The 21,417-nt window shown below is 38.6% G+C and overlaps 2 protein-coding genes across 2 annotated transcripts in view; one reads left to right on the top strand and one right to left on the bottom strand.

Annotated features, from left to right (window-relative positions):
• GNAZ (G protein subunit alpha z) overlaps positions 1–13,661 on the top strand; it is a 46,847-nt gene extending 33,186 nt beyond the window's left edge. The window contains exon 3 of the mRNA XM_054173039.1: positions 11,573–13,661. Within this exon, the coding sequence (XP_054029014.1) occupies positions 11,573–11,917 (345 nt within the window). The 3' untranslated portion in view covers positions 11,918–13,661. The remainder of the gene's footprint in view (positions 1–11,572) is intronic.
• Positions 1–21,198, bottom strand: part of RSPH14 (radial spoke head 14 homolog) — a 69,494-nt gene extending 48,296 nt beyond the window's left edge. The window contains exons 1-3 of the mRNA XM_009911045.2: positions 21,000–21,198; positions 19,607–19,709; positions 19,300–19,418 (exon numbers count right to left, since the gene is read on the bottom strand). Coding sequence (XP_009909347.2) covers positions 19,300–19,418; positions 19,607–19,709; positions 21,000–21,198 — 421 coding nt within the window. The remainder of the gene's footprint in view (positions 1–19,299; positions 19,419–19,606; positions 19,710–20,999) is intronic.
• Between the last annotated feature and the right edge of the window lie 219 nt (positions 21,199–21,417).

Below are 21,417 nucleotides of genomic sequence, written 5' to 3'. Positions count from 1 at the left end.
TTCTGTTCTCTTGCACTCCTTGGTATATTTCTCAGCTATTGCACGAAAGGCCAAGATCAGACCCAGGCTTAGACCCTCAATTTGATGCTGCTTTGCATTTAGCTTTCTTTCTCTGTTCCTTTTAGTTCTTGACTTTGAACACTGACATATGTGCCCCACAGCCTTTAGGTTTCTTCCAAGTTAGTAGGAGGCAATCTCAAGACCAGCATGATGGCAAGAGCTAAGTTAGAGTTATAGACAAGGATGCCACAAGATCTGAAGTAAGCACTTGCTCCTGGGAGTGTGCTACGTTAAGCTTGCAGCACAGATGGGATAAAAAGGGAAGACAGGCATTGTTCCCACAAGAGCTCTAACAGCAACAAACTCTGCAGGCATCATACCTAAAATATCATTAAAGATGCAATAAAAAAAAAAGCTAGCACTCCTGTAAGAATTTCAGCTGCTTAACTGAGTGACTCCAGATATCACATAATCTGAGAAAGTCTCAGGTTTTGTGGGTATTCTCTTTTTTCCCCTTCAGTGTATTTCTCAGTATAAAATGGTATTTACCTTTTTAAAGTCCAATAAACTGCTTTTATTGTTCAGATACTACTGAAGAGTGAAACTACTGGCCAAGTTTTTCTGGTGAAAACTGGTTCAGTGTCAAAGTGGGTCACTTTTCCTTCCTTTTTTTTCCCCTGGGTCTGAGAGAAAGTCTCATTATGCTCCTGTCATTCATACAATCCAGTGTTGGCAATGCAGAATACTGAAGATCAGTACTTCTAGTTCCAAGACCTTCTGCCTGCCTCTTTGGTGAGAAACACTCACCGCCTCCAATGATGCTGAAGGTTGTAAAACACGCACTTTAAAAAAACACCAAACCAGGCAAGACTAATGGGAAAAGCAAAACTGTCTTGGAACTGTAGCAGTTCTACATGGGTTATGTAAAGGAGAAGTTTTCAGCTACGGAGAACAAAGCAGCTGATTTCTGATGAGCTGCTCTGACAGCTGTAACACACCAAACAGTTGTACTAGGTGACTGTAAATATCTGCAGTAGTCTGTGGGCAGCAGTGGCTATTTAGGAAAGAACATGGGGACAGATGAGGCGTACACTGATAGTTCCTGCAACATATCCTGCCAGAGAGCTGAACCAGGGATTCTCTAAGTGCCCTTTTAATTGAATTGCTTTTTGAACTCAATTACACTGTTATGTCTTTTACTATTATTATTATTCTTCTCTAACATCTCATGATGGAGTTTTACATTTAATTATGTCCTGCATGGAAGGAATACTTGTCTGCTGTGAGGTAAATGCATTTGATATTTCTTACTTCTTGCACTGTAAGAAATGGTGAAAAAAAAAATCATTCACTATTCACCATTTTCATGTAATTCATGGTCTTATGAACCTCTGCTGCGTTCTCTCTCAGCTGTGTTTTTTTGTCCAGGCTGAAGAGAATGTCTTTAATTTTATTGTCTTCATGTGCTAGTCCTTCCATATCTGTGATAATTCTTGCTGGGTTTCCAATTCTATTAAATGATCATTTACTGTACTTGTATCTCTTAGCTTTCGTAAATATTCAGAGCCCTGTTTTAAAGCTGGGCTTGATGGTGTTGAAATGAAGACTTACTCACTTGAGAAATCCTCTTTCCTTTATATTATAGTTCAACAGGTTGGACTCTTGTGACTCATTTCATATTCCAAAGGAAGCACATTCAGTGGATTTTGCAGTTGGTCCCTCTGCCGTTGCTCTGGTACACAAAATGATGAGGCTTACTAGTACACACTAGTGGTGAAAAGTTACGGAGTTCTTTCAGGACCAAAAAAATAACATTCTCTTATGTAAGCAATATCTTGTTTCACTCAGTTGAGACAAACTGAGTGACAGGAACAAACATTCATCCTGTTAACACCTTTCTCTGCTCCCCAGTGCAGTAAAGAAGTGCACATTTCAAAGACGGTGCAATGAGAAGTGTTGTTTCTTTACACATAATTCATCAGCCAGGGCTTGGTGGATGGTGTTAACCATACAAAAGTTAATCAATAGTCTGCAGCACTCAATAAACATTTGTCTTTTTACTTGCATGTTCTCATGTAATTCTCATGCAGATCTCTGCAACATTTGAATAACTTAGGGCCTACTCTAAAGTCCAAAGAGATTGAAAGACCAGAAAACAATAAAAAATGTTCATTCCACAAAAGCCAAAACTTAATTCTTTGATCATTTTCTTTTCATCCTGCCTCACCTGCCACAATCCCATTTGATGACTATTTCCTTTACATCCTGCCTCACTAACAGGATAGTGACAGTGTAGTGCAACTCCGCCCCTCAAAAGGATAGCTCTTATGTATGGATTTGCCTCTTTGGGAGGAAAAGGGTGAGATTTGTTCAGAACTGCATGCATAAAATTGACTTCTCATTTATGGATTCAACTATATGTTTTTAAATGTCATGGAATTATAGCAATGAAGGCTGGCTGTGATCTCTGAAGGTCACTCATCCTATTGTCCCAGCTGAGGCTGGACTGCTGCCCACAGGAAATCAGGGCAGCTAGGGCTTTACCTAACTGAGTGAGAAAAACCTTTGTGGATGAAGATTTCACAGAATTTGTAGGCAAATCATTCCAGTGCTGTGCTTGTCCTCTAATGACTTTATTTTTCCTACCTGATCCGAACCTCCCAAGCTGCAGTTAATTACTCTTCCATCCGATACTGCTGGGAGGAGTTTAGCTTCCTCATCTTTGTAACTATCTATGTTTCAAGTAATTTTAGGTTGTTATTAAATCACCTTTTAGCCTCTCTTTTGCCAGCCCAAACGAGCCCAGTTCCTTCAGGCCCACCTTGAAGGTCAGTGCAGCGTTAATTTATTGCCTAGACACAGGAGGCTGGTATTAAGAAGGTTTCAGACAAGGACAACTCAAGTCCTGGACCACATTATGCATAAAAAATATGCAGCATTTCAGCTTTGTTGAATATGTACTTGAAATGCTCCTTTTGCCCTTGAGCTAAGCAAATAATCCAAAGGCTTGAAAGACAACAAAACCCCAACCCCACCTGAAAATGAGTAAGCACTGCTATCAACTGAAATGTCTTAGCAGCAGTAAAAAGGCTGACCTCTATTGCCATGTCTAGAACTTAGTCTCAGGATAAAACTGCCAGATATTGACAGCTGAGTTCATGCTGCTCTGGCTGTATTTTCAAGAACTGTGGGATTCTAAGTGAATATGATTTTAATGAGAACCTATTTCAAAACTAGATTTTTTCTAAACTCCAGCAATCTGCACTTTGCTTGCAATACTGTGCAATGCTTACAACCAACCCACTCCCCAAAGAAAAGAGGCACTAAATGCTACTAAATACTTCTCAGTATCTTAATTTTCTGGCAATGTCAAAGACACTGAATATTTATTCTTACACTTGCTTTTATGGCATGCATGCCCTCTTAAAACTGCTCGCCCCTCAGAATAATGCACAGGGAAGCACACTGCAGGCTCCTGTAACTCTTACGTCAAGAGGCTTATGTGGAATAAAGCTTTGTTGACCTTTGAGGCAGTAAAGGGAGAGTGTTACCAGTTGTTTGCTGAGCAACTGAAACATAGCAAGCTTTCCTTGAAGGAGAAAAAGCAAGCTTCCTGTCCACTTCAGCGATTAAATGGAGGCTGTGAGAAGTGCTATACTCTGTGATGCTGTTTATCTTGTGCACTCTTACTACAGCCCTGGCAGCACTGCCCTGGCTGGATGCTGTGTCTTGTAGGGTTTCATGTCAGCCCATGGTGACTTTTAAGTTTCTTTTGGCCTGCATCAGCTGCAGTTTCATTGCTTTTGCCAATCTAGCCTTATTACTCCTTCCCAGAAACGTGCTATTCTGTTAGGCACCTGGCCCATGTTGCTGTTCTGTTCAATACAGTTTTTTATAGAACTTTATTAGACTTGGAATTTTCTTAGGAGAAATGATAAACACAGCACCTATCACATGCACTTCTAAATATAATTTTCTTGTGCTTCAGCTTGCCCAAAAGATATGTACAGCTAGTCACAAGCAATAACTTGATCTACATGTATTTCTCCACTTTTATTCTGTCCCCTTCCTTGTTATAGGGAGGGGACCTTGACCAGACATACTGGAGAAGCCTTTGTCTGGATCTTCCCCCATTTCTGTTAAATGATGAATGCCCTATGCTTTCTGATCCTTGAACTCAGTAACTTTTCCCTTTGTTAGTCCATGAGTTTTCTGTACATCTTTTCTTCAGGTTCCCTTAGTTTATAAGTCCTAGCAGAAGAAGCTGTTGTCCTGTTTATTTGCTTGGAAATCCTCTGGCTCAAAATATAATCCTCCTGTCTGTAAATTCAAACAAACATTTCACTCTCCTTAGTAGTATTAAAGAGTGGTTTACTCCAGTCTGTCTTTAGAACCCACATGTAACTAGTACATAATGACACTTAACTTATATGCTTCTACAGACAAGGCTTGCTGTTTCAGTGCACACCAAAAAAAGTTGAAGAAATCGGTTTTCAAAGACAAATAAATATTGAGGACTGTTAAAGCCATACTGCCAATTAAATCTGCTTTGTCTGCTCCGGTCCAAAGGAAGCCTTAGTAACACTGCAGTGCTTTTCCAGCCAGAGAGATCATACATGATAAAATATTCATCATGTTTTCATTGTCATCCTATACAATAGGCAAGACTAAGGGTCCCCATGTCATTCATGTTCACACTGTCAGATCTGGTTATCAGCTGCAGAGTTTTCTGTAAAGACAGTAGCAAAACTCATAGGAAATCATCAAAGGAGACAGGACACTGCAGTGCTGCTTTGGCAGGTTTGTTTTCCCTTTCTTCTCTGAAAAGCAGGTATCAAATATTGACCATTGCTTCCTCTACCTGTTCTACATATTCACATACAAGCTGTAATTATCTTTAAAACAGGAAGGAATTAATATTTACAAATTTTGTTTGCTAGTGTATTTTTTCTTCCTGATTTGAGGACGAATCTGTTTAGAAAAAAGGGAAGCAAGCTTCTTTCACACTTAATACAGTGGTTTGCCTCACCCTATAAATACATATCTTCCTGCCCAAAATCACATAAGGTTTTTTTCAGGGTCCACTTCATTAAATCTATGTTCCTCAACCTTCTGTGTGCTCCTTTCATAGCAGAAAGTCATGGTTCCTCTAAGATAAATCCTTTCATCATACCTTACAAGTTCCTTTTATTGCAGTGGCATGAAGTAGACAGATAAATTTAAGATGCTAGGTTAGTTTTCCACCTTTGTGCAGTTCCCATTCCTTATATATCCACAGGACACTGAAAAGGATTTTGGTAGGAAGGACAGAAGTAAATGGCATATGCATGGATATATGCATATGTTGGTGCTATATTAAGATAGCTTCTCCTAGTTACCCTGACCTCCTTTCTGTTGTTTCCTGTAGTCAGGAATTCCTGCAGTGGTTTTAGGCTAATATTACATATTAATCTGGTGATGTGCTAATGAGTTTCTCTGCTTCACCTTAAGCTTTTTGGTGACTTAACACTTCTTAATGAATTCACAACGGGACTCCCCCTTCAATGTAATCCTTTCTAATGTCAAGGTTTTAGAATTCCCAGCACTTTCCAGGTATACTTTGGGATCCTAGGGCTGGAAAGAAAGGTAAAACAGTTCTGTCTAGTCACACTTCTATTGGTTACCCTGTCCCTTCTGGGAGATGCCAAGGCTAGAAATAGAATAGCACAGGTAGTGTTTAATCACAGTTTAGTCCTACCTCAGTGAGGTTGTTCTTAATTTCTTTATTTGAGAGAGATATAGAGTGAATTGGATTAAGTCTATTTACCTCTCCCCAAGAGATAGTTACTTTCTGCTTTTTGATTTTTAGATGAAAGCAATTATTTTTTGTAATTTATGAAATTATCATTTTTCCCCATTTAGACTTACAGCCACCTGATCTTCTGCATCCTTGTAGGAGTCTTCCTTCATAGAACAAAAGATGAATCATACAGGAGTCTTTTTCCTTTTAAATCAAGTCTCTCTCATCCAGCACTTAATCAGAGCTGCCTAACTGCTAGGCAGGAAGGGCCTTTCAGCTGGCACTCAGTCTAGGCTTTTTTACAAGACAAGAATTATTTCTCTATCCAGGCTCTCTCTTGTTTTCTGCAATATCTGTATTTTCTTCTGCAAAATTCTGCTCTCCCTCTACCTTCCATTACACATTTATTCAAACATAGTTTCAATTCCTGAGTTGCTTTGGCTGTAATGTCTCAGGCAATGGTATTTCCTTCAGTTTATTTTGTAGACTCTCATTATTTTAGAGTGGATTTCTTTTTTTTTTTTTGGTACAGTAACCTTAGAGAAAAATTAATGTTTACATCTGATGGATTCAACTACCTTTCTACTCCACCATGCCTTTTTCAAATACTTTAGCTTCACCTGCTTTCTTTAGAAGGTTTAAGTTGTGGATCTCTGAAGAACACATTTGAAACCAGAAGAAAGCCTTGATGCCATTTTGTGAAACAGCTCATAGCTATCAGTGTGTGGTAAATGCCAGCCAGCATCGCAGGGAAAAGCCTCAGCAGGAAAGTAACCATAGCTTCCCCTGGTTCTCCCAAGGTTTACTGACACTTAAACATCCTCTAACTCTTCTGGAAAGCAAACACTACCATTCCTGCAGCAATTTTAGCCATCATCTTGATGGTTTACACAAGATAAATTGTATTTAGTTCAGGTAAGGTTTTCACAATCTCCAATTGCCTACCGGCTTTAAAGTGATGCTTGAAAGCTGAAGTTCTTAGGTATTTGGTACAAATGGCAGCTAATTCCCTTATGTGTGATAGTTCCTTCATAATTTTTCATTTGTAAGTTCAGAGCTCTCTCAACAGTGACCAGAAAACTTTTAACATGAAGGCTGTCACAATTTGGCTCCATATACCAAGTGATTTTGCTATCTTCGTAGCAGGGTCTTTCTTCCCTTCTGAAAACTCCTATCTATTCTGGAACTCTTTCCTGTTAAGCAGACCTCAACAGTTCCAGAGGATGGCCAGGGATGTTTCTGTTTGCAAGTTATTGGAAGAGCAGAAGCAGCCATCTGTTCCTTAGCATGTTCTTTCCCTTAAGCAACCAATTCCTTGCTCAGAGAGAAATTTGCCATCAGCCCCCGTCAAGGCTGTCTGGGTAAGGCACTGCTTATACCCAGCTCATACCCCAGCTCATGTATCTGTAGGAAATTACAGCAGCACAGTTTTTATAACCACCTGGCTATCTACTCCCCCCAGGATTCCTGTACTGGAAAAGACATTGCAGATAAGAAAAATGCCTTTCCCTACTATTATTTTGTCTCCACATTGATAGTTTTGTTGGTTTTTTTTGGTTGTTTAAAAAATATTTACAGCAGGTTTTCAATATTGATGAAACCAGAAAGAAGCCTGTTATGTTAGGAAGTTATGAGTGGATACATCATGTATCTTTAGACTCAGTTTCAATATCAGCCTTCATCTGTGGACATATCACTTCTTATTTAATCAGCTATATCAAGATGCCATCTGGCTATAAAAACCTGAGACACATCATGCATGTGAATGATGCACTGCACAAATCACGAGCCACCACTTACAACTGATAAAGGCCCTGTCTTGCCATGTATCCTCAGAGGCTTGAATTTACTTATCATTTGACTCCTGATTAACCTAGTTGCATTTTAACTAAAAGTTCTGTTCGGTTCACTTAAGGTTTTTATGACTTTCAGACATTCAACCAATGTAATAATAATATTACATTGAAGAAGAAATTTCTTAGGTGTCAATTCATCACCAATTGTTGACCAATTCATCACCACTTTTGCAACCATTTAAACCAGTCAGTCCCCTTGTGCATGTTCATTGCACTTTACAGTTCATGGAAGGGTTTTAGCTCTGATTTTCTCCTTGGACTACAGACTTCAGCTGAAGATTTGGTAGTAGATGGACAGTGTTATGACTCACTACAAAATACAGGAATAAACACAAACCTCTTAAAATGCAATATTGTGTTGGCATGAGTGTTCTGAGACTTGGCCAAAAACCTATATTAGCTCGAAGTGGCAAAAGCTACTAATTTCTTGCATTAAATTTTTCAAGCTAGAAACTTTGTGTGTGGTTTTATTATCAGCTATAAATTCAGAGAAGGAAAGAAAAGCATGATTATTTGGAAACAGACCTGTGCTGGTTTTAGGGGATTATTTGTTGTGTCAGAGATTGCATCATGAAAATAAAAAAATAAACCCAACTCTCAGTCAGTTTTTTAAAGCCATATTATTACACCTATACACCTGTCTGTATATAAAGTAGGCTCAAGTGTCTGATGGCCCCAGCTTTACAAAGAAGAAGTAACCAGAATCATTCAAATACAGGGATTGTGTAACTGCTTGTATTTCAGTATGCCCTAAGAGGCTTGTGAATTAGATTTCAACATGGTTACATAGGGCTTCTGTGGCACTGCCAACTACCATGGCATGTCTCTGTGCTCCTGGGGCTTTTGAAATGACCAGAAACTGCCTGGAAATACAGAATTATTCATTATAATAACAAAATCAATGCCTTCATGGGACTCTGAGAATGAAGGAGACAGCTCATACCAAGTTAATCCATGGCAAATGAAAAGGAATTGTAATGCAAATAAAAGGAGGAAAGTAGGGGAGGTAAACTGCAAAGCTCAGGTAAAACAGTCTGCTCACATTTCAGCAACTGTGCATGTTTAAGGGGTAATTTCTTCGGGGTGCTGTTTTAGTGTAACACTAATGAATCAGTACTGTTGCAGATTTCCTTTGAAGTAATTACAATACATTTTCATTATCTAATAAAACCAAGTAGAAAGTAAATTTTAAGTAAATTGTATTTTCATATTACTTTTAATGTAATAAACAGTGAATGATTCTTTTCTCTTCATCTCTCCAGTTAAATATGGAGTGACTTTAGTGGAGTCAAGGGAGATGCAGGAGAATTAGGGCCCAAATACTGTTTTTTCTATTAAAAGCAAAACTCATCCTCTCACCTCCATTTTCCAAAGAGGAAAACTGGCCAGAATGCTTCATAAGCAAACAAGAGGAGGAATGTGCTGTGTCACTTGCTTTGGTAGAGGACTGTATCACTTGATACACGTTGTGATCTCACAGAGGATTCTGTGGATCATCTCCAGGGCTTTGTTTTCACTGCTTTCTCATATAAAATCATAGAAAAGAAACTGTGAATTCTCTAAATGTGCTTGACCAATACCCTGACCTGTTATGTTTATACAGAATGATAAACCATGGAACTGGTTTCCAGTCTGCCCCATTCAGTTGCTGTGTTTGCAGAAAGTAAATCAAAAGATATCAAGATAGATCAATGTAGGTTGGAGAGAGTGTTGTGAATTGCTGTGATGTTTATGTTCTTTGTATACATATGATGAAAGAATACTGAGCTTAAAAGTCCACAAAAAGTAAATACACTAGAGGTTTATATCAGGTGTGAATGCAAGAAGTCAAATGAATTTATCTTTTTTGTTGTTGTTGTTATCAGTTTGGTATAAATTGATTTATTATACCTTTTGGAAGCACTGGGAAAACAGGGATCAGTGCACCCCAGCAGTTTTACCAGACATTTCTGAGGTTATTTTTCTCTTATTTAAATAGAAAGTACCAAATCAGCTGCTCATACTTTCAGATGGTAAGACATGCTCCTCTTCTCACGACTCTTCAAAAATCACTAAACTCATGGTCTGTACATATTACAAAACTATTCACTATGTGACTGTGAGGTAAAATGAGACCAGAGAAAACAGCCCAGGATGATTAGGAACTGTTTCTGATGCCTGTCATTTACAATTGCCCTCCCCTCTATCATGCCCCATCCTGGTCAGTAATGCCTAATCTTAATCAAATCTGCTATATGGACTAAGATGTAGAAATTCTATTAAATCTTATGCACTTTTATGATCTGAGAATACCAAAAGTAAGAGGTACTCTAAACAGAACAGGATTTGTTTTCGTAAATTAGCAGGATGGTATTGCAAATTCACTTTGTCTGAAGGGAAAAAAATACATTGAATTAAGAAAATCCAGACTTCACAAACAGATGAAACAGTGATCTGAATGGTTTTTGTACAGCTTTTGTAGAGAGCACTTCAAAGAATAAACATCTGCATATATGAATCTCTTTATGGAAAACTGAGAGGGAGAAAATTCTGTAGATACTTAGCTTGTTTATTGTTTTTAAGGCAGTTAAGGTTATAATCTATATTGCTGTATATGAAGTGCTTTTTTTAGATTTTATGCATGGCTTATCTGCAAGCAGACTTTACAGCGCTGACCGTACAAGGATTCTTTGCATCTCATGACCAGGGTGCCATTGGCATTATCTCAAAACAGAGGAATAAACCCTGATTCCTTACAGCAATGTTTTCTGCCATACAAAGCCTAAACAACAAAAAAAGGGAGAAGGAACAATAGCTAATATTTTAGCTGTAGGCTCCATCTTAACTGTAAGCCTGTCATTTGGGAAGAGCTGAAAGCTTTACAGAAATGTTTCCCATACAAAATCAATTCATCTGGACATGTGAACAGGAATACTGAATTTCATGCCACGATGAACATCAGACTGGTTTCCCTCTTTGGATTATTTTGAGAGCTCTGCATTGGACCAGCTCTACAGGAAGAGAAAGATCTTTGACAATACTTGATTGATATTTAATTTGACAATACTTGATTGATATTTAATTTAACAGTCTAGAATGTTTTCTGTTCAAAACATAACACCTCAATATAAACTTAGCCTTCCTGGAGTGCTGGTGCTACAGACAGCTCCGGCAGCATCAGGCCCCTGTTGCAGCAGCAGGTCAGGAGGATTCACAAGGGCTGTTGGTTTCTAAGGGACCTTTCAGCTGAAAGCAGGACTGGATTGTTACTGCAAAGACGGAGTTGTGATGGTCAGCATACCTGGTTCATGAATGGAGTCTGCCTACCAAGGGCAACAGGCAGAAAGATGTCTGGCTAAACTCAGTTTTCATCTGTCAGTGCACAGTTGTCCCACTATAGTAGAATGTGGGTCTTGCGCATTCATTCAAGCTTACCATTACACAATGGGGGAAATAAAGCAAAGAGAAAACTGGCAGTAAGTGTGGTGTGCTAAAATACACATCCAATGGTGCAGTGTTACAGCTGGACCACGGCACTTCTCTCTGTTTAAAAAACAGTAACAGCAGAAAGGTTCTCTAGTGGGAAGTCCTTAGAAATTGCTCATCCCTTTTATTCAAAGAAAGTTTTTGTAGTGCTAACCTAAGCTTGGCCACAGCCATATTCTGGCAAGTTACATTTATTGTTTCTAAATCTTCACTTTTAGACTTACGTCTATAGTTGCCAAATACTTGAAAAACCGAAGAGGTAGCCTGTGCTGAAACGTTCTGTACCAAAATAAGTGAATTAAGATCCCTGAAATTTCATGATCGGCTAAGATGGGAAGTCAGCGGAGAAAATTCTTTCTAAAAGCAGCTTTTGCTAATTGATTATGCATTAATGTATTCATTGATAATATATTGTGTGCTTTCCACAGTTATGCTGAAACACTCTTCCTGACATTTGTTTCCTCTCCTACAGAGTCGGATGGCGGAAAGTTTGCGTCTCTTTGATTCCATCTGTAACAACAATTGGTTTATCAACACTTCCCTCATTCTTTTTTTGAATAAGAAAGATCTGCTGGCAGAAAAAATCCGACGCATGCCCTTAACAGTCTGCTTTCCTGAATACAAAGGCCAAAACACTTACGAGGAGGCAGCAGTCTACATCCAGCGCCAGTTTGAGGACTTGAACCGCAACAAGGAGACCAAGGAGATCTATTCACACTTCACCTGTGCCACTGATACTAGTAACATACAATTTGTCTTTGATGCAGTGACAGATGTCATCATTCAGAACAATCTCAAATATATTGGCCTCTGCTAAGAATCCTTGGGGCTTAATTTCTTATCCTGAAGTGACAAAAAAGGGGCTAACCACTTCCACTTCTTGTGGATAAATATGGGGCAATGCTTAGTAGCCCAAGGAGAGAAAAGGGGAATTCTGATGTATGTTCAGAGTTCCTCTTATGCCCCCTTATCCTGCTACATAATTTTTCACCAATATGTGTTCTGGAGAGTGAAAGCCTCCTCTCCAAAAAACACCACCACTGCCCTGCCCCCATGAAAAAAAAATAATTAAAACCCCCAACCCTAACAACAACAACAAAAAAAAAGTGATTGAGGCCTAACTCTGTGGAGATGTTTTCACCACAGTCACTGCACTTTTATTCCATTTGTTTCATTCCATTTCCTACAGTGGGAGTGTTACCATGTTCTATGTAAGAAATAATTCCTCATTCAGTTGTCCTAAAATGTTACTGACATGAAGCTAGGGTGAGTGACAGATGAACTGGCTTGCAGGGTGTGGAGCAGAATGGTGTTGGAGAGGAATGCTAGTTCAAACCAGACACTATAGAACAGAGAGTGTAAGCAAAATGCAACATGGCTTTGTAGCAAATGGGCATGCACCCACACTACTGGTGCACAGAGCCAAACAGTATGCACACAAACATCATGTAGGCACATGCCTCACAGCATATACTCTGCACACACTTCTGCTTTACTTTCCTGTTTATCATGGACACCTTGCCTGGCCAAGGAATCGTTGGTGCACAACTGTTTTGTGAGTTCCAAACTGATTAGCAGCTCTTTCTGCTCTTTAGGCTTCAAATATGCAGCAAAACTACATGAAATCAATTGAAGAGTAGGCCAAATTAAGATCAGTGTTTCTTAAACTGGTACGGAGTTTTATACATCGAAACAGTCTTCTTTTACATCTTTTTTTTGCCAAATCTTGTGGTGTTTCACAAAAAAAAAAACCCAACCAAAAACCCAAGCTATATTTAAGAAGTAGGTTAGTGTTCCTTTTTTAATACAGCTAAAAAAAGAAAAAAAAATCACAAGGCAATTTTTTAAATTATTGTTGTAGTGTCTGGATTGCTGAATGTGAAAGTTGCCAACGGACAATTCTGTTCCACTGCTCCAAACACATTCTGGGGATTGTAATATTGTACTAGATTTCCCAGAAGCAGGAGCCATGGAGCTTGTGTAGTATATAGCCTCCAAAGTCTTTTTTGTTGGTTTTTAAATTATTTTAAAAATGTGATGTATTATTAGAAGGTTAAAGATGAGCGATATGAACAATAACTAAATGTCTTGATATTTAAATTTAATAATTAAATTATTTACAGTTTAGTGAAGTTAAGGAAACTGAAGAGATGCATTCCTCAGCTCCAGGTTTCATCTTGTAAAGAAACACTACTGGATGGAGTAACATTCCGGCAAAAGTTTGAATGCATAAGAAGCTCTGTGGGACTACACTGGAAAATCTCAAATGGATCATATAGACCTTAGTCTTTGGTCAGTTGATTCTTTCCCCTGCCATAGAAAAGACTTCTTAAAGACTTCAGTGCAAAGGTGGTGTGTAAATATATGTTTGATAATTGTAAAGCACATATGTACACAGAGACACAGACACACAGGCACACTGGAGAATAATCTTCTACTTTGGGTCCCCCTATGTGCTATAATTAGTGCAAGAAATCTCAGCCAAGGGCTCCTAACAGAATTTAAAACAAAATGGTTAATAATATCAACATGTAAATTGTCCACTTAAAAAAATAAATAATTCAAATGATACTGAACTTGTCTATAGTGTGTTCATTAATTGGTGTTATGATGGCCACTTAACTGGATAATGTTTGTGGAGTTTTCTTTCCTTTATGGCAGGCTGCTGACTTTGGTTTATTTGCTTCAGATCTTTTTCCTCAGCTTATTCATCAACATTCAGCAATTTCAGTCTTTAGCAGTTACTTTTGAGCAACTTAGTAAGATTTAAGGGATGTGTTCCCTTTTAGTATCTTTACATGTTATTGTTGTCTTTCTGGGGGAGATGGATAGTAGCAAATTTAGGAAAGAAGTTACAAATCAAGATCTGTAAAAATATCAGGAAAGAATATTCCATGGTGTCTGCAAGATACACATGAAGCCTACCTGCATATTGTCTTATACAAGCAGGCACTTTGTATGGATATCTGTGCTTAGAGACACAGCTCTAGGTATGGGCCCATACATAAATTTCTGAACAATGCCCAAAGGTGGTCTTGTAAACCTGAAAAAACCCTGAAAAATATGTTCACTTTTTTGTACTGCTGAGCTTTCAGCCAATCTACAAAAATCAATCCAAAATTCTGGCTGGCTCGCACTTGTGGAAAAATTAAGCTTTAGGAAATAGCTAAGCTTTTCTTTTAGGTAACCATATACAAGGTGATCTATTGGCATAAGTCCTACCGGTGGGTTTTCACTGAAGGTTCTTCCAGAACATCTTAGACTGAAATTTTTAAAAGTCTGGATCTACTTTATGAAAAGCTGCAACTCTTGTAGGTAAATATCCTTGCAGTTTAAACAGAATTTGACTTAGACATGAATAATTTCTGACACAGCTGAACATATTTGCTAGTGCCTGGATAGTTCCTGTGTCTTTTGCCATTTCTACAAAATGTATCAAAAAGTCCTTATTTTTCTTACATTATGTTTAAGAATCCTTCTTTTGATCTGTTTAAGGACATCTCTGTTAAAGCTAGGATTTTTTTAAGTGACCTGGAGACTTAAGCTAGTGCTGAACTGGAACTGCTAAGAATACTACAATACCCTTGAAGGCAGTTCTAGAAGTCGTAAACATTTTCAACCTCGCTAGAGAACTCAACCCTAACAAAAATATTCTCTGATGCTCAAATCATGGGTTAAGACTTTCAAAACTCTTCAGACATAATTGATAATGGGGGAAAATCTGTCTAATCTTGAATGAGGTATTTTATCCCTGTACTGAAGGCACAGAGCCCCTTTAAGCATTCCCTGCGAACTGTTAACACCTGAAGAACAGGCAAAAGAGCAAGTGAGTCTCCATCTTGAAGGTACAAAAGGTTTGCCATGGCAAGCAGGCTGTAACTGGGTTTACTTGTGGTGAGTAGAGACCACTGCCTACATGTGATATTTGCTGTCATGCCGCTTGACTTGGTGAGTGTACTAAAAGCTGCCTGTGGTAATTGCTACTACAGTCCATAAAGCTAGTGCAGGATCCTCTAAACTTCATTTACCATAAAGTGCTATCATTTACTTGAGAAATTGCACAGTATTTCTAGTCTGAATTGCTTTCTGTAATGTAATATCCTGTTATTAGCCAGCTGAATTGTGAAAAAGGCATAAAATGAGCCAGGGCTTCCTTTTCCAATGAATGGCCTATTAGATGTTCTGCCTCCTTCACCTCTAGCTTTCTTGGCACTGTGGCCATTTCAGACTAGTGAAAGAAGTGTGAAGAAAACAACAGCATTTGTTAGAACATAGCTCCAAGGTATGAAAGCTGGACAGGAAAACTAGGAACTGTAGTCAGTTCTGAGGAAGGTAAGAGATATGTTAAAAAAAGAAATTTTCAGCTAAGAAGGTTCTTCAAAATAGGTGTTAGAGACAACCTACAACAGAAGGGGAGAACCTAGGGTACTGTAACAAAGGCCTAAGGGTATTTCTAAAGAAAAGGATCAGTGACATTTCTCACTGACTGAAGGCTGTCTCGGGAAGGAGAAATGGAATTGAAGCACTGCCATGTGTTCCTACTTGGCTTAAGAAAAGCATAGGGACAGGAAGGAATAAAGCAGTAAGTAAATAATCAATTCACATAATCATGTTCTCTGAATAGCAATTCCTTGTCAGTAGCTCTTTGATAATTTAAATCCTATGATGGTTTTGATCTTAAAATTTGGAGTAAGTCACAATTATTCTGTTTTCTATCTGAAGAACTCAAGATACTAAAATAAATTCTGTTTTGTACAAAAGTAAAGCAATTTTATTTTCTGACTGTATAAGAAAATTTAGGCGCAGGGAAGGTTGAGAGTAAAAAGTCTAGGCCAAAGACAGGTGCTGAAATTGAATCCCTTGACTCTTATTTGTTCACTTGCATAAATCATGCAATTAAATTTGCATTTCTTTTCTGAGTTCTCCAGTTTATCAGTGATGCAGCACACTGCCACCTGAAAGGACTGCATTAATACAGCTGGGGTTTCACTTCACCTGGACAACAAGGACATTCACAGAAGAGATGTTCCATCTGCTGCAAAAAGAATGCCATCTGTCCTTCTATCATTTGCACTCCATACAGCAAAACAAGCTTCAAAGGGAGGAAGGAATTCTTAAATCCACAGACCTGACTTGTTATGAGTTTTTCAAGGGCAAAATAGTGGAGACAGTGAGAGTCAGTGAAGTAGGAGAAATATTCTCCTTTGGATGTGTCCTCAAGAGAGGTTCTGGCAAGGCTAAAAAACAATCCTCAGTCTTTGTCTAAAAGGATTAAGTACTCATAAAAGACAGGATTGATAATAGATAAGAATTATTAAACTTTTCCAGTACTAACCATACTCTAGGGTACATTGGTTTTGGTTTGGGTTTTTTTCTCTCTTATAAATACTTTTGCAGTTGTTGCCCAGGTCATTTGCCATTGCATGACACCCTTTACTAACATTGTTAGCAACTGTGTCAGCTAATTGTTTTTACAAAGAGTGAAAGGTTTGCTATTCATTTTCCCAATGTTCTTAATTTTCTTTTGGTGTTGGTTCTTTCTCTGTCTCTTCAGTTCTCCCTCTTCTATCCTCTACTGAATACATCTATCTATGTAGCTTATTTTTTTCTTTCTTCTGCCCATTAATTTCTTGCTACTAAGTTGTTTCTTCTGGAAATATTACTCCTCAGTGTTCTCCCGATCTTTGTGGATTTTCCCACCTTTTGGGTTTTAGTGATCTCACTGTTCCTGGAGGATACTGGTATACACCCTTAAATTTAGGAAACAAAATCACATTGGATTTTCTTAAAATAATCACATTTCCCTAAGTTACTCTGGTTTGGAGAGTGATCAGGTGGCCTGGCAAAGAGCTAACCGGACCACGGACCACTTCCCAGTTAACAAAACCACCTCCATGCCAAATGCTTGCACAGCTTATGTCGCTTTTCGTAGTGTGGAACATACTGATGTGTTGGTCCTGTAAATCACCTCAGCTCTAGAGAATGTCAGGAATCTAGCTGTGGAGAGGTATACTAGTTGCTGACTTCCTCCAGCTGATAGAAGAGACAGCCTGTCTCATTATCCACTGTGAGGTGTAGAAGCAAATGCAGAGATGGAGGCAGACATTTTCTTGGCTAGCTTTAGAAGGCTGGATCACCAGGCAGAGACTCTTTCTGTATCTGTTACATGTCAGATGAATATGGTCAGGTCTTGTGATTCTTACCACCTATTAGAAAATATCTGCTGTTCTCCCTGAACAGCCTCCTAAATTGTCTCATACTAAATGAAACAATTTTAGCACCTTCCTGTTTTTCTTGTAAGCAGCCATCGCTATGTGAGTCCATTCTGTGGCAACACAATTCTGCTCAGGGAGCTGTCTTCCAACCCTTCAATGCAGGCAAGTATATTTTTATAGACATGCTGTATTGTTATCTAAATAAAACAAATACATGGAAAGCAGCCTTTTCCAAGGCTAATTACTCAGAGATGCTTTCTCTCTCTGAGCATACTAGCTCAGCCTTTACATCACTGATCTTACAGACTGTACATACTTGACAGGTGGAGGAATGAAGGTTTTCTTCTATTTCTACTCACCCCAAAAAACCTGTCAAAGGACATTGTATAAAAATCTGGTCTGTAGAAAGCTATGCAAGACTAATTTAATCTAGACAAGGGCTTCTATCCCAAATAAGTCTTGGAGACTTGTGTATTAATAACACAAACATTGACAGATGAAATAGTAAAAATCTGGCACAATTTCATAACTGAAGACTCAAGTAAGGTATGACTCAAGTAAGATATAAAGAGACTAATAGATGCATCATGCTCTTTGAGACATTTGAATATAGGATCAGAAGACAGAGATTAAATTCTGCTTACTTCACAGATGTAAGCAGTTCCTCTACATTAATTTTTAATTTCTTATAAATAGAAGGGGGAGGAAATAGGGAAAAGTTGGCCTACATGGATACAGAGCATGATCACTACAAATGTATTAGGATTACACTAAATGTTAAGAGTTAATGAACAGGAACAAACTTATTTAAAACAGACAGAAATATCAAGTTTCTAATAAAGTAGCTCTCCTTATTTACATTTAAAAGGAACTTGCAGTGAAGGCACTGATGTACAGAATTTACCAAATAACTAATTTGACTATTACATAATGCACTTATCCACAGGGTGGTATCTCTGTCTACGCAGGTAAGGGCCATAATTCTTGAGACAGTCGGACAGGTCAACATTTACTTAAGCCAAGTGCCACTTGTAAAATAGCTAGGGAAATGAAACTGTCAGAAAATTAACATTATGATATCATATCTTACCAAGTCCATTTAACAAAATTACCTAAGGGAAACAATATTTGAATAAAATACCAGAAAAAGCAACATTTTCACTGTTCCTTATATCACCACTTGAAAGCAATATCAAAGCATACATTTAAGAAACAGTACCTATGAGGCCAAGGCAAAAGACACATGAATAGATAATCTGAGGAATACAGAGAGCGGTGGATGGTGCCTTTAATGGCTCATTTGTGCCTCCTCTTATACCAGTGCTTGCAAGAGTGGGGAAGGAATAAAACAAATTTCACAAAATGTGTACCTCCTAAATCCAGGAAAAACTCTGCAAACCCTGTGCTGTGACATTTGTGCAGCATGATGAACAGCTGCTCATCATCTTGAACAGGAGAGGACAGAGCAGCTTTTTGATGCAAGGTTCTGAAATACAGACTCGAGCGTGCAGTCCACACAACACATGTCTTGAGCAGAAAACCCTAACTTGCGTAATAGCTAAGAAAATTAACAGATTGAGCAGGATCAGTCCCGTCAGCCCACAGACACACCTAGTCACAGCTGTATTATGTTAGCATGAGGCATTTCACTTACCTGTGTTAAGCAGTTCCTATATTTTGGTTAAGCAGTCTCACCATTATACACAATTAGAACATTTTTAGAAGCGTAAAAGCAGCTCTAGAAAACAGTCTTCTCCACCAATAAAAACATTATTATAGCCATACTTGAACAAGTGTTTTGATAGAACCCAAAGAATAAAATCTCATAGGAAAACTAACTAAAGATAATTCAGATTGGTAAAAATACAAATTATGCTGTTTCAAAATAGAATATTCAAGGAAAATGTAATAAACTACATAGGCAATCAAGTAAATTCACCTATTTGTTTTGCCTGTCTGAATACTTAACTACTGAAACCCCTACCTTCAGGTAATTTTGCCATCATCTCGAGTATCTGATGTGTGTTCTTCCGACAGATATCTACTGGGTCATCCAAAAGCTCAGTGAGGGCAGGAATCACTCCCTGACGTATCAGCCCTTGCCTACAAGCAATGTTAGAGGATACAGTTAACTAAACAAAAGAAAACTTGTGTATTTGCTTAATCTTAACTAAATACTCTTCTTTACATTGCATCTGCAATGCCAAAACTTAGAAATTCTGTCCTTAATTCTTATTGAAATGTCATTGTCACTTCCCACAGCACTCAGTAAACCCTGGCATGGCACCTACCTGCCCACGCTATGCATAGCCGTGACGCAGAGGATTTCGGTGGTTTTCTGTCGGACAGTGCTGTCGTGGTGTACCAGCAAAGCCTTCAGGTTATCCAAGAACCCTATGAGACACAGTATTTTGCTGTAACATTTCCTACTTTCAGCCATGAGCAATACTTGGTTTTTATCTCACACCCTGAAGTTCATGATTGTTTGTTGTTGTTGTTGTTGTCTTAGAGTCATTCTGCAATCACTCTGATGATTCTGAGGATCTCGTCACAAAAAACTTTGATGTTTTTTTCTCTCCAGTAAAGTTATAGCTGGATGTACCATACTAGCCACTGCTGAAGGAATGGATGGCAAAAGATGACTTCACAGATTTTGCAGCTGAACTTGTAAACCTTATTACATATTATTTAATTGATTCTTAATCAAAAGATTAATCAGGGTTTTGCCTGCTAGTATTATGGCACCCAAGAGATGAGAATTTTAACCCCAAGCATGCAAAATCCTATGTTATGTGTGGTAGAAAATGTCTAATGAAGGAAAGAAATGGAATTTTTCCCTTTTTACCTGCTGTAGGAGAGCTAAAAGCCTTTTCCTTTCTCCTTTTTAAATAAAATATACTTAGCAGTCTTGTGACATTAGAAATTAATGAATTAACTTTTTTCTGAAAGGTTCATGAATAACAGCATTACAAAAGACTGCAGGCAAATGAAATTCAACTAGGTGGCTTATTTTGTTGTTGTTGTTAAAAGTCTATCTTAGCAATTAGCAAAAATTCAGAGTAAAAAGAAGATTCTTTACTACTTTTGTTGATAAAACCTATAGTCAACCACTGATAAATCCTAAATAAGGCTATTCTTAAACTAAATTCCATATATATGGCATTATAAAATTCTTTAGCTTTATAAGGTAAAACAACTAGAGATTAAAATAGAAACATTTTCATGGCCATTTTGTGTCATAGAATGGTCTGGATTGGAAATGACCTCCAAAGGTCACCTAGGCCAACCTCCTCTGCCGTAGGCAGGGACATCTTCAACTAGATCACGTTGTCCAGAGCCCTGTCCAGCCTCACCTTGAGTATCTCCAGGGATGGGGCCTCAATCACCTCCCCAGGCAACTTGTTCCAGTATTCCACCACCGTCATAGTTCCTAATATCCAATCTAAATCTACTCTTCTCTACTTTGAAGCCATTGCCCCATGTCCTACCAGTGCAGGCCTTTGCAAAGTCTGTCTCCATCTTTCTTGTAGGCCCCCTACAGGACTGGAAAGCAGCTACCGGGTCTCCCTGGAGCCTACTCTTTTTCCAGGCTGAACAACCTCAGCTTAAGTTAAAAAGTAGTGTGCAAAGGTGTGTTTTTTTCCTCCCCCACTGTGTCCAAGATTCTGACAGTAGATTACTTACCTATTTCTAGTGCCTGGTAGACAATTTCTGGGTTATGGACCAGGTCACAGAGCGACATCAGTGCCTGCTGCTGAGTCAGCAGCTCTGTAGAACATAACTCCTCCTTCAGCTTGGGAAGGGCCCTCCTCCCAAACGCCAGAGGAGCTTTGGTGGGATCTATGTTAGGGGGTAGGTTGGCTGAGATACGAGCGTGAGCCATCCCAAATCTTCCTGGGAAGGATACTCGCTATCTCTAGAAATGCTCCAAAAGGCCTGTAGCTGGTGATTGGGCAGATAGTACAGCAAAAAGCCAACTGTTGACTTTAAATAGTGCTCTGTGTCCAAGAGGAGCTATTTTAGCACACATTCATTGTCAGGAAGCTATGAAAAGAGGCTGGAATAGTTTGTGGTCATCAGCAATGATGTCTGGTCATCAGCT

Source organism: Dryobates pubescens, chromosome 25, assembly GCF_014839835.1.
Source record: "Dryobates pubescens isolate bDryPub1 chromosome 25, bDryPub1.pri, whole genome shotgun sequence".
Lineage (NCBI taxonomy): Eukaryota > Metazoa > Chordata > Aves > Piciformes > Picidae > Dryobates > Dryobates pubescens.
Note: the sequence above shows the minus strand (reverse complement) of the source record. Positions and strands in the feature narration are given on the sequence as shown.